Source organism: Chelonia mydas, chromosome 15 (assembly GCF_015237465.2).
Source record: "Chelonia mydas isolate rCheMyd1 chromosome 15, rCheMyd1.pri.v2, whole genome shotgun sequence".
In the NCBI taxonomy this organism is placed as follows: domain Eukaryota; kingdom Metazoa; phylum Chordata; order Testudines; family Cheloniidae; genus Chelonia; species Chelonia mydas.
This window is the reverse complement of record NC_057856.1, coordinates 25091464-25105635: the sequence shown is the minus strand read 5'-3', so window position 1 is coordinate 25105635 and position 14172 is coordinate 25091464. Positions and strand designations below refer to the sequence as shown.

The window sequence follows — 14172 nt, the reverse complement described above, 5'->3', positions numbered from 1 at the left end:
TGTTTTCAGAGTATGTTAAAATAGGTGGGGAGTCAGTAAGAGAGAGAGAGAAGAAAGCTGTCCATATGCCAAGAGAAGGCCTCCTTCTCCCTGTTAAATGGTAGAAGCCACTCCACAAAAGTTGACCAGTTAGATTCTTGTAGCAGCCAACAGGAAGGTTTGGATCATGCATTTTATAACATTGTTTTGCTGGTGTAAATCTTAATTTACAGTTAGAAATATATTTAATATTAAATATGATTTTGTATTTTAAAAGTCATACTAATAGAGTCCTGTTTGTTGCAGCCTTTACCATCAGATTATAATCTTTGATCATTTTATACCTGTGCCTTTGTCTTCAAACACAACTCACATCAAGGTTCACCGGTTGGCAGGGACTTGTGGTTAGTTAATAAATACCCTGCCTCAGCATGGGAGGATGGATTAGACGACCTCTTGAAGTCCCTTCCAGACTTACATATGATTCTATAACCCCCAGTGAGCACTACAGTTAGTCTAATATGAAACCAGGATGCATGTGATGAATCTGTCTGCCATTTGTATTTCATTTCAAAGCAAGGGTGGGTCACATCAGTCTACATGCCACATGTGATTCATACTATCGCTCAAACCTCATCACCAATACAATTTTTAAAAAAAATTGGAATTTTACCTGCATCCCTTGTGTATAGCCTAGAGACGGAGGTCCATAATCATTTATAAGTTGTCTGTATTGTGCAGAGGTTGCCATACTTGTGGAGGGAGAGTGAACACTTCCAGCTTTTGAGGAAGAAAAAATAGGAAAGCAAGATTTATTATCTAAGGATGAATTAGTCAATACCCATTGGGGCATAATTCAGTGAGGTGATGTTGTTTTTAAACAAACAGTAACCTGTCAACATTTTTTTCCAGATCACTAACTCAAGAGTCACACTGTTCACTGCAAAACAGTACAGACAGTTAAAGTAATCATCCTATAGGGAACACTGTACATGTGAAAGTAGTGCAGGCTAAAACATTACAGATATATCTAGCATTGGAAGGATTAGATTTTTAATCGGTAAATGTCGGTAAATGATCATGTCACCAAACACACACAAACCCATGACAAAAATTCTTCCATTGATGATAATCACAATTTATAGATAGGCAAAGTAAGAAAAACACTGCTTGAGAACTTAAGAGTTTGATTTAAGGATATTTACTTGGTATATTTTGACATGTGATGTTGGCAATTTGTGTTTTAATGGTTATAAAGTTTAAATTTTCTGAATCTTAGCATCTACTGTCTGACCCACACCCCATCATTTTGCACAACTGTGAATATTTAAATCACTAATAGAAAAAAATGCTCAAAAATAAACACTGAAAAAGTAAAAATTTAGTTCTGCCATGCCTAGTTATATCATTTGTACTGTTAAAAATGCAACACTATATAAAATTAAATGTTCTGTATAGACTTACTGTAAATATGGCTATAATTTTACAACTCAAATTGTCATCACATTTGCAATGCAAATCACCCTAAAAGCTATTTTGAGCTAACCCCACAACTATTTATTGTGTGACATCAGCAGTGAATATTGTTCATCACATTCATCTCTTGTGTGATGTCAAACATTTTTCACCAGTAGGATTGGGCTATGCAAATAAACCAAGGAAAGATATCACTAATATAACACCACTTTTTTTGTTATTAAGTCTGATATTTCACAAGATCGTCAGACTTCTGTGTGAAGTTAAACTGCACTGACAGAACATTCTTATTATGAACATATATTTACTTTTGTCATTATCAAACTTTATGGTCCCTTTAGGTAAATACTGACAGATATTACTTCTAGAGTCAATAAATCTTGCATGGATCGTAAAGTAATAGAAGTAATTATCTACTTAATGTTCCATCTTGATTATTTTAAAAATAATAGGTTCCTCAAAAGATAGCTGCTATACTTGGCACTTTCTGAACGATTGCATCTTTTCCTGAAGGAGTTCAAGGTGAGTTACTCACACTGCACAGGAACATTCCTCCTACTCTCCCCCCAAATAAACCCAAAACCTTTTGTGTCCTTTATTATTCCATAAGTTAAGGTGGCTTTTTAAATTAACAAAGAGTTACAGGACCTAATTTAATGGGTTTGCCAGTGTTATCAGTCAAAGATCTGCCCCGGTAGAAGAGAATCTGAACAGATTCCTTAATCAGTTTCTAAAATTCAAAATTTTGGGGGGAAATGCACATGATAGACAGATCCAGTGTTGTGTACTGCTGATTTAAGGGCTCAACCTCTGTCCATGTGAGTCTGCTAATGGCACCTATTGATCTCATCTCGTCTGCCCACTGAAACAGCCTCCTCAGTCATCTTCTATCATCCTTTTCAGGAAAATGCACCATGAAAAATAAAAAGGCATATAAGGGTCCCAATCCTGCTGCTTGTTTTCATAACCTTATTGGGAGTTCTGCCCAAGTAGGTCAGATTCTGCAATCCCTAAGGGGGATTTATATCATCATGGCTAGCTGTTCTTTCTCTCCTCTTCCCCTTCAAATGTTCCTGCTCCTACTGTAGCTTCCCTCTGTCCAGGCTTTCTCTGCAGCCACCCAGACACACCAACTCCCTTCTCTACAAACCTCTTCCCTGAAAATTCCAAGGCTTTTCCCACTCCCTTCCCATGTCCGTGGCCCTATTTGGAATTTAAGTGAAATACAAATGAAAAGGATTTGACATGAGAGTCATTTTGTTCCGTTTAGTGTTCTACTCCTGACTCTTATTTATTTTTGCAAGGACACCATCAGAGGAAGCAGAGATCACTCTGTAAGAAGTGCTATTGAGTGCATGATGGAACCATGAGTCTAATCTTCCTCATTTTGAAAGTATCATTGTGCTTCTGTAGCAATCACAGGGAACCATGATGGCCTGGTCTTCACTACAAAAAGAAAGGGTGTTCTTAACTTGAGTTAGCTAATGCGAGATAAAATCCTAGTGAAGACAAGGCGGTCTGTAGCTTTTTCATGAGTCAGTTGCTTGAGCTGAAGACTCATCTCCCCTTTAACCTTTAGCTCAATCTGCTAATTTGTTTGAAAAATTACAGACTGCCTTGTCTTGAAAGGGTTGCTAACATGAGGTATGAACATACCTTTTTCCTAGCGATGGTACACCTTAACGTTCTCCATTCTTACACTCTGTAACGTGGGTTGTCGTCTCAGGACACACTTACACCTGCAATATTTTTATATCCGCATTTTACCCGACCTTTCCAAAATCTATAAGAATGATGTCGAACCGACCTCCATGATGCTACTTTGTGGGAAGTAGCACCTTTTCTCCAAGGGTCTCATAACGCTTTACCACCATTAGTTAGCCCAGCACGCTGTAAGGAAGGGGATTTTGGTTATGCCCATTTTACAGAAAACAAAACTGGGCATAGGTGGGTTAAGTGTCTTTCCCTCCAGTCACAAAGCCTGGGCCCAATCCTGTGAATGCTTGCTACTAAGTGATTCTGAAAAGTCTAATTGAAGTCTGCGGAACGGTTTGCAGTAATAAGCCCCCCACCTGGGCGGAAAGGCATTTACAGGGTCAATCAGTTTACAACAGGGATCGGCAACCTTTCAGAAGTGGTGTGCCGAGTCTTCATTTATTCATTCTAATTTAAGGTTTCGCATGCCAGTGATACATTCTCACGTTTTTAGAAGGTCTCTTTCTATAAGTCTGTAATATATAACTAAACTATTGTATGTAAAGTAAATAAGGTTTTTAAAATGTTTAAGAAGCTTCATTTAAAATTAAATTAAAATGCAGAGCCCCCCCCCCGAACCGGTGGCCAGGACCGGGGTAGCATGAGTGACACTGAAAATCAGCTCCCCTGCCGCCTTCGGCCTGCGGGCCATAAGTTGCCTATCCCTGGTTTACAAGGACAAGACATTCAGGAGTCCAGTCTCCAGTCACCTGTCCTAGCAACTAGCCAACACACCTTTCCTATTGGCTACGAAGTAAAAAAAAAAAGAAAGAAGAAGAAGTAGAAAACAACTAACATTATTTGTTTCCGCTGGCTGCTTTTAACAACAATACAGAACAGACATCTCATTGATCTCCTGCTTAGACCATGTTAATTGGAACTATGTCAGGTTCCCAGCCTGGATAGAAGTCAAGATTACAACACAAGGAGCGTACAGATAAGAACAAAAACCATCAGGTGCCTGATGCATTGAGACAAAGCAGTGACACCACAGCAAGGTGCTGCATGAGAAAGTTTCACAGATCTGGACACTGACAATATGGCATTGCAGTACAGAGTAGCTGCAGATTTTGACAGTGGCTGAAGGAGCATTAAAGGAAAAAGTGTACAACCAATAAGGAGAAATTGCTAAAAACCTGATCCTGTCAGAGAGCTATGGGAAAGGGATTGGCACTGGGATTTTAGTGACACCAAGTGCATCACCTCTCATTAATAATCAGATCAATGTAATTTTGGCACTGGAGCAGCCAGGGACACTGTATTGTCTACTTTACCCACAGCATATGCAAAGCTGTGATGCAGACACTAGAGGCCATTACAGAGTAAAGAATGTCCTGCCGAATGACAAGTAGTGGTAACCATGGTGAGTTTACCTGTTTCTTTGCAGTCTGCATCAAAAATGTAATAAGACATAATGCCATGCGCCAACCACTTTATCAGTAGCAGCAGGCACAGAGAACAAAGAAAGGGATTTAGCTTGGCTGTGATACCAGTTCTTCATGTGCTGCAAGCGACCATGTCAGACGCCTGCCCGTCATTCCCCGAGGGAGTGGGGGAGGGAGTGGGACTCGACAGAATAAAAAGAAAACCAAATTTTCGTATTTATTTAAAACGCGGTTGTGATCCTAACGAGCTTGAGTGCAAGGTATGTCCTGAGAATTAATGTCTGGTGAGGGGTAATGGACCTTGGCCTTTTCTCACCCTCTCAACTCTCCCCTTAATCCCCTAGAAGGGTCCTGGGTCTTAGATGTTTTTACTTAGTTAATCCAAAATACATTTGAAGCATTTAATAGATTTCAAATTACATTTCCTGGCTCCTGTCATTATAATGAGCAGCAAAACCAGGCCAGCGAGCCCTATATGGCATCCTAAGTCATAGGAGACCAGGTCAAGATGTCAAAATGACTGTACTCCATAGAAGAGGGTGAAAGATCGATCATGGCATTCAGATGTCATATTTCTCGGGCATCCTGTCTGCGCCCTGGGCTGATCCAAAGTGCTGATGAGATCTGCAGAGCGCTATATGGCTTCTGTTCAGGCTACCTGAGCAGCTTCCTCCCTCTGCCAGCACCAGGGATGAGGCTAGCTGGAGTCAGACTCTAGACCTGAACATCAGTGAGAACATACTGCTCCAGGTCCCAGTAGACGTGGAAGGGAGAGTAGGAGGGGCAGGGACAACTCAAATTCATTCCCCAGGTTGATGCAACTGAGGTCAAGGCTGCTGATCTTCACCGCAGGGTGTAAGGTCTGATGGTGGCAATTTTGGGATACCCATGTTGCTTAACTCTAGGCTGGTAGCCAATCCATGCTATTGGTATTGATAAAGGAGGGGTGCAAGTATTGTTCTATCCAGGGGCCCGGGGGACTAGATGATAGGCATGCTGATTTATCTATCTTTAGATGTAAACAGTGCTGACAACGCTCACGGATTTATCACAAGCCTTGCACTATTTGATGTTCTTCTTAATGCTCCAGATGCTGGGGGAAAGTGATCATATGAGAATCTCAGCTTGCATATTTTTTTAAAAAGAGAAGTTTTTAGCAATTTTTAGAGAAGTTTAAAAAGAGATGTTTTTAAGTTTCAGTTTCTTTTGATTGCAGGAAAAAAAGCTTGAAAAAGTCATCTGAGTGCCCCCAAAGGTTCAAAAACCACATGTCAAACAAGAACGCCAAATGTATATTTTCTCAATCTCATGATTTTAAGGGACAATCTCATAATTTTGGGACCTGACTCATTACTTTTGAATGCTGGCAGTTAGCAATACCGAGAATAGAGACTAATGCTGGAGTACAACTGTCACCAGAGCCTCTGGAGGAATGACAGATGCTAGTTGCACTCCTCAGACTCAAACATCCCCTCCCCTCAAGATTCAGTTGCACTCTTGGAACGACTGTTATCACATTTACTCCCAATCCTCCCCATTCCAGCCCCCCAACTTACCTCCAGCTGCTCTCTCTCAGCCTGATTCAACACGCAGTAAAATTCAAGTAAATGGAAAGGTCCCATAGACTTCAGCAGGCCTGGAATCAAGCCCTATATGCCCAACCCAGCTCCCACAGAAGGCAACAGGAACCTTTCCACTGACTTCAGTAGAAGCTGGATGGAGCTATATGCCTTCCACGCAGCTGCCCTGCCTTTAACTCCTCTTCCTTCCTGCAGAGCTGCTCCTCCAAATCTCTCTGGTTTCACTTATGTGGTTGATGAGAATTTGCATTTTTAAATCTACTGCGGTTGCCAGCAAGTGAAGTGGATGGGAAGTCAGGTTGTGCTTGGAGAGCTCACAAAACCCTGTGCATCCTGCAAAGTAAACTGTGTTTCTGTAGCCAGGTCAAGGCACTCTCATCTGATCTGCTTACAACACACACAGACAGTTACAGCCACATGGTGGCAGCTTTTGTCACCACACAACCATGTGGCATGTTTATCGCATCCAAACCTACTGTGCTGCTTAACTGCGCCCTTGTCTACACTAAGTATTTGTACTGCTTTAATTACACAGATGTAGTTAAAGTGGTACACGTTCCCACCTCCACTTGCATACAGTTACAGATGCTTCTAGCAGTATAGTTATTCCTGTATGGGAAGGGGAAAAAACTATACAAATATAAGGAATTTATTCCAGTATAATTGTGTCCACACTAGGGGTCCGACAAGTATAACTATTTAGTTAGGGGGTTGATTTTATTATTTTAACTAAAGTATTTATACTGGTACAAAATCTGTGAATATTTTGGTGCTTGCTGGAGAAAATCCATGCAATTATCCCACAGTGCCTCTGCAGGAGGTCTGAATTTTTCACAAAGTGCTTTTATCCCAAGTGTTTGACAAGCACTTGAGCAAAAACGGGGAGTTAAAAAACACATCTTAAAGAGTCTGGATAAAAACCTGCTCCCCTCTCAATTGCTCAGCAGTCATCTTCTTGTGATGTAAATCCCCCACACACTTGTCTAGTCATCCATAGAATCCTCTGGCAATAAATAAATAAAGGCAAAACCTGATATTTCTTAGAGCAGAAAATAAAAGCTTTTTCTTAAAAACAAAACCCCCCACACAACTCTCAGCCCTAAGAAAAAGCCAGTTCATCTTAAGTTGCATTTTGAATACAAGTGGATTAATTGTGAGTTTAACACATATGCCCAACTAAGACTGTGTAATGAACATATAGGCCTGATTCTACTCTCAAACCCACCAATGTAAATAAGAAATAATCCTATTGAACTTATTGGTGTCGCAGCCATGTAAACCTGGTTTAAGTGACAGCAGAATTAAGCTCACTGGGTAAATTCCTCCACTGCCTTGTACTCTGGGCAAACTGCTGCCTTTTTGATTGGGTGGAATTCTACAGCTCCTGGGCACAGGTGGAAGTGACTACCCACAAGGAGATAAATCAGTGGGGCCAGGATTTCACCCCGGATGCTGGGCCCAATTTGTGGAATCTGGCCATTTTACAATCGCATCAGTCTGAATTGTGGTTTTAGTGTTCAAACTTAGAAGGAAAGAACATGAATTCTTAGCACTCAAAACATTTTGGCTTCATTTATACAAAATTTCACTGCAATCTGTTGGAGGACAGGTGGAGAAGGGCAAACATGGTACCTATCTTTAAAAAGGGGAACCAAGAGACCCAGGGAATTACAGACCAGTCAACCTAACTTTGATACCGGGAAAGATACTGGAACATTATTAAACAATCAAATGGTAAGCACCTAGAGGATAATAGGTTTATAAGTAACAGCCAACACGGATTTGTCAAGAATGAATAACGCCACACCAGCCTAACTTCCTTCTCTGACAGGGTTACTAGCTTAGTGGATGGGGGGGGAAGGTGTAGATGTGATGTATCTTGGTTTTTGTAAGGCTTTGGACAGTCCCACATAATGTTCTCAGAAGCAAACTAGGGAAATGTGGTCTAGATAAAATTATTAAAAGGTGGGTGCAAAACTGATTACTCTGAGTATGGTCTAGCAATCATCAATGGTTCACTGTCAAACTGGGAGGGCGTATCTAGTAGGGTCCAGTTCTGGATCTGGCATTATTCAATATTTTCATTAATGACTTGGCTAATCAAATGGAGAGTATGCCTATAAAATGTGTGAATAACACCAGGCTGGGAGGGGTTACGAGCACTTAGGAAAAGAGGATTAAAACTCAAAACCATCTGGACAAACTGGAGAATTGGTCTGAAATCAACAAGATTAAATTTAATGAAGACAAGCGCAAAGTATGTTTCGTCTTCAGAAAAGAAGACTGAGAGGGGACCTGCTAATAGTCTTCAAATATGTTAAGGGCTAGTATAAAAAGAGGATGGTGATCTATTGTTCTCCATGTCCACTGAAGGTAGGACAAGAAGTAATGGGCTAAATCTGCATCAAGGGAGATTTAGGTTAGTTATTAGGAAAAACTTTCTAACTATAAAGATAGTTAATCTTTGAAATACCTTCCAAGGGAGGTTGTGGTATCCCCATCATTGGAAGTTTCTAAGAACAGGTTGGACAAACACCTGTCAGGGATGGTCTAGGTTTATGTGGTCCTGCCTCAGTGTAGGGAGTTGGACTAGAAATTGATTCAAGGTCCCTTCCAGTCCTAAATGATTAGAATAACAGAAATGGAGATGCCACATGGGCATCAGTGTCTATGCAGGCAGACCCTATTTCAGCACCAGGGCAAAGCAGGACAGGCACTGCCAACCTCACAGTGAAACACTCTGTGTCCCATTACCAATTCCCCTAAACACTCCAGTCCCACTGCATATTTAAACAAACAAACAATAAAAAAGCCATTTTAGTAGGAAATATTGGGACTGATCCTCTTTACAAAGTCCCCTTCACAGTGCTCTAGCTGTGTAAATGCAACGTGCATTATATCTATTTATTTACTTTGTATTTACACCCACTTTAAATCCCTTTTACACTGCCAGAGCCTGGAAAGGGGCTTTGGTGTCAATGGAAGGTAAATGAGAATCAGGCCATTTCCTTAAAAACAAAAACAAACAAAAAATGCTCAGGTTGTTTTTCTGCAACAGCCAAAGAACCTCTTTTAAGCTTTAACATTTTAGACACAGACAAAGGTAATTCATATTTATACACAGACAAAACGTAATTCATATTTGGTAATTCCACACCCCTTTTGGCTCAAACCAGCAAAAAAACACCCGTCAGTGTCCCCCTGCCATTATCTATTTCTATTTGGGGGGGGGGGGAGAATTGGGGGGAGGGAGGCACTCACTTGATAAGAGACCAGGTGAGTTACATCTGGAAAAAGTAAACTACTCAGCATGTTTAGCTCAGCTCTTTTCAGACTATTTTTAACGACTTGGACTTCCAGTGAATAGTGAGCAAGCGCTGTATTACATTTTAGCAAATTGAATTACAGTCATAAAAACAATGCCACTGCGAATCTTTGAAAAAGTGAATCCAAGACAAGAGAGAGTTTAAAAAATATATATATATTTATAAATCTGGAATATATATATATAAATCTGGAAAACGAATGTTAAATATAATGCCCACAAATTACTCCTTGTGTCTAGCATAGTTTAATATGTAAAAGCTTCCACAAACTGATATCTTAACAGATTACTTCATTTTCTGCACTCCTGTGGCACAATCGACTCCCCCCTCCATAAAACCTGAATAAGGACAACAGGAGCACGTTGAATATAATTACACAAAGAACATTAAGGAAGCACTTTGTTCATGGAGCTAAGTCAGAACCTTAATGTTAATAATGTAACATATTATTGGACATAAGAGAGTAGCTAGCGGGTGCATATGTTCCACTGCCCTCTACTGGCTGGAATCAGAACTCTCAGTCGTGTTGTACCCCTACTATACTGATACCAGATAATGGAGATTCTCTTTTGGCTCAAGTGGCGGGAGGTACCTGTGCTTCTGGAACAGGAGAATCTCAGTCACTGTAAAGTTTTGAGTGGTGACACTGCAAGCACAGTGAGAACTATGGAAGTCCTAGGTTACAATATTTTTTCTGTTTAAAGGGTTGCTGTTGAACAATGTGGATCCGGGATGCAGCCTGCTATCTTAACATCATTATAATCTGCTGGAACATGATCCTACACATGGAAGTTTTAAAACTTCACTCTGATCTTCGCATTTTGTTGGGGAGGGGGGCAGTTTAAGCTGCAATTGCTGCGGGTTCAGAGCAAAAAAAAAAAAAAAAAGACGGATACAGTATGCGCCTTGCAAATACCATTCCCAGAGCTGTGCAGATTCCAGGTAAAATTATTAAAGATGCTGGTGCACAAACAAAATACAGCCATAATACCTCTAACCCTGTTTAAACTAAACAAAACAAAAAAAGCGAGTGAGATAATAAAGAGGACCTTAAAAAACAGAAGGTTTTGTGTTTGAGATTAAGAACTTGTCTGTGAGAGGCTGGTTTATAAACACAGGACCAGCACTGAACGTTATACCACAAGAGCCCAAGCTCCAGAGTGGAAAGTCCCATGGGAAGACTACAGATACCTGGAAAAACACTGCAAGTTTAATCACATGGGGCCTAAACCCCCACTGCCCTGAGCTTTGCATCATCACTCAGGTCTGGGCAAAGCAAGTTCAGAGCCAGTGTAAAATTCCGCTTTGGAAGCAAATTACTCTCTCTTTGAATGAGTGTAAATGACAAAGCTGCAAGGCAGTGGAGAATCAGGCCCCTGGAGTGCCCCCAGGATCATATAGCTGGGGAGGGGGTTTACATTACCTGTGGAGTAGACAGACTTTCCTTACACAGCCATCCCAAGATCTGCAGGGAATCCCCACAGTCATCCCAAGATCTCCCATTAACCCTTTGCAGCCCTTCCTGCTCCTATGGCCGCTCTCCTCTCTCTCAAGGCTTGCCTTCACTGCACAAGAAACTTGGCTTATAACCTGAGCATTGTCCCTAATTCGAGACCCATCCACACACAAAAACCCCAGGGCGGTGGACCTTTTAACTGGAGTTGGCTGGCCTGCCTGGTGGTATAGTCTGCAGCTCAGGTTAGCAGAACTCATCAGCTGCTAATACAACCACCCCAGGTAGCTCACGTGCTATTTTGTAGAGTGGCCACTCTCACTTGAGCTAAACTTAGTTGAGAGGAATTAACCAGAGCGCAGATAACACAAGTTAACTGTGCAGTGAAGACACAGACTTCAGAAACATGGCACCACAGCCCCTCTAGTCCCACTTGCACCAAAAACCCTGCAGCACAGAGCTTCGGCATTATTATATAGGTACCCCCAGCTGGCCGCATCCCCTCAAAGCCCTGAGCCCCAATCACTCCAAGTTCCCGCAGAGCAGCTTCTGCAGAGCTGATCTCAGGCCAAAGGGACAGATGTCCTGCTTTCAGCCCCTTCACAGGATACAAAGGAAAGGGATGCTCTAGCCCCAGGTTTGGAAGCAAACCCAGGATTTCCACTTCTAGCTGAGCTGGTGGCATTTAATTTAAACACAATAGAGAAGGAACCTCCTGAAACTCAGAATTAGGGTCCAGCAAGGAGGGAAGCCATTTGTAATCACATCACTGTGAATGCAATGTGTGCCCCTGCAAGGACTGCTTTGTCTAAGTCCCTTGGCCTCAGGCCATCATGCTGGCATCGCCACTAGCTAGAGGAAGGGCTGGTGCATGAGGGATAATGGCAGGAGATGGAGAGAAAGAGAGAGTCCATTTTGGATACTGATTAAAATATTTTTCATTGCAAAGAGTCTGTGGGTGTTAAGGACAACATGAATCAAACAAGCACAAGTTCGGGGATCACTGAAGCCTCACAGGGGACTGCTGAAAAGCCATTAAAAAAGGAGGACAAACTGAATGAAAGAAACGTACAGCCTGAATCATGGCATATAGACAGAACAATGATAGCGACAAAAATCACAGAAAGAACTTTCCAAGTTACTTAAACCAATAGTCTCAGTAACATGTTTGCCATGGTCTCAGCCGTTGCTTTCATCTGAAGTGCAGTTAGCCTTGTGTTTTCCTCTCGCTCCATGACGTAAGCCAAAAATCAAAACAAAAAGCTCAGTGTCCCTGCTCTTCTATGGAGGTATTTTAGAGAATGAGACATTGGCTGCAGTGAGACACAAAAAGGAACAGTTCCATCGCTTGGTTCTTTCTGGTGACATTGCTTTAGTATGTCACAAGAATCTTGAAGTCAAGAACATGCCTTTTTCCTGGCTTTTTTTAAAAAGTAGCACACTGATCTCAGGCCATGATCCTGCAAATACTTACATGCTTCATTGTACACACCTGAGTACCCATTTAAGTCAGCTACTCACATGCTTCAAGCTATTCTCATGTGTAGGTGTTTGCAGGATCAAGGCTGCAGTTCATTTCTTCTCTATCAGCTGGTGACAATTCCTTACAGCAAAATGAGATCTGCTATAAATTGCCGCTCTTTGTAGCTTCTTTGGGGTACATGTAATTAATCCCTTTAGCTCATCAATACCCCAGGAACAGAATGACAGACAGTGCTGCAAAACCACTGAAGTATATTTCCATTCCCTTCTAAAACATCAAAACTTCTCTCTCTGCCTTTTTTTTTTTTAAGTCACATTTCTTCCTGTTGATATTTTGATGTCAGACCTGTAGACACTATATGTGTGAGCGAGCTGTTAAAACCAGAACGGTTACAGACAACTTCTCCATTTTTTGTTTTAATATCCGTCTTGTGCAGATATACGGGATCGCCTGAAAATATCCTACAGTGAAGTGCAGCTGCTTTCTTCCAAATTTTCCGAATTACACACGCACCCTCTTTCACGCGCACTCCCATACACGCAGCAAAGTTCACCGCAGAATTTTTTTTATATATATTTTTTTTAAATGACGGCTACCTTTGAAAATAAAAAAGTTCACTCCACCCCAGTAACTTTGCAGGGGGGTGGTGGAAAAGATGGGGAATAAAAACAAGCACTGACAGAAAAAATAAAATGAAATAAAAAGGAGGCCCTCTTTCACAAAAATTAAGCTCTCCAAAGCTCCTAACTGGGTCTCACGCTGGTAGGGGAAGACTTATCCAGCCCAGGCTAATCTCCAGACTCCAGCACTTTGAGTGACTCTCCCCTGAGGGCAAACCCTGGTGGAGAGGGGGCCGTTTCGGGGCGGGGCGGAGGGGGCTGTTTCAAAGCGGCTCCGGGGCGCAGCCCTGCAGAAAAGGGGGGGGCACTCGGGGCGCGAGCCCCCCCCCAAGCCCCGGAGAGCAGGGGGAAGCGGGGCTCCCGCACCACGCGCGGCCAGGCACTTGCAGCGTCCCGCCAGCAGCGGTCGCGGCTGAGCCGCGCACAGAATATTCCTGATCCAGATCAATCAGCAGCCCTGGGGAGGCGATCATGGAGGAAAGCGAACGGCCGGATCCAAAGAGCCACCGACCGAGCGGCGCCGCGCGGAGGCGGCCGGCACCTGGGCGCCAGGCGGGGCGCGGGGCGCCGCGGGGCCCGGGGAGGGGCGGCGGGGGTCGGGGGGGGGGGAGCCGAAGTTTGCTCCTTGGGCAGCGCCGCGCCGCGGGTGATTAGGAATAATGGCGGATATGAATCAGCTCCGGGGAATCTGACCCTACGTCTAGAACTGGACAAAAACTACAGTCCGGGGCTTTCCCCAGGTATCCGCGCTGCACCGCGGCGCTCTGCTGGTGCCTCCGAAAAGGGGCTGGGAAACTTGCCCTCCAGTTGCCGTCGGAGACTTACCCTGGTTGATGGAAGTCCCGGGGAGGTGGGCGTTCAGGTTGGGCTTGTACGACATTCCTAGAGACATGGCAAAGGCAAGAAAGAAAAATGCCCTGACACTCCGTGGAGCGTCTCTGTGTCTCCCAGACACTTTGGGTTGTTTACAGCGGTAGCAGCACCGGCAAATATGGCCGTCACTTATATTGACACCCACAATGCAATATATCATCCATACATCATTAGGAGACATGCATCCAAAAACTTTAGGGGAGAAAAGGCATTCACACGTCTCTCCCAGCCACGGTCCTCCT

General features: G+C 42.8%; 1 protein-coding gene across 3 annotated transcripts in view; it reads right to left on the bottom strand.

The window, feature by feature from the left end:
• Positions 1-14172, bottom strand: part of CDK2AP1 (cyclin dependent kinase 2 associated protein 1) — an 18290-nt gene extending 4118 nt beyond the window's left edge. The window contains exons 1-3 of one of the 3 annotated variants that reach the window (XM_037878955.2): positions 13883-14011; positions 3112-3194; positions 653-759 (exon numbers count right to left, since the gene is read on the bottom strand). In XM_037878955.2, coding sequence (XP_037734883.1) covers positions 653-730 — 78 coding nt within the window. In that variant the 5' untranslated portion in view covers positions 731-759; positions 3112-3194; positions 13883-14011. Of the gene's footprint in view, positions 1-652; positions 760-3111; positions 3195-6151; positions 6498-13882 lie in introns of those variants that run through there. The other 2 variants (XM_007071619.4, XM_037878956.2) reach the window with 2 other exon arrangements.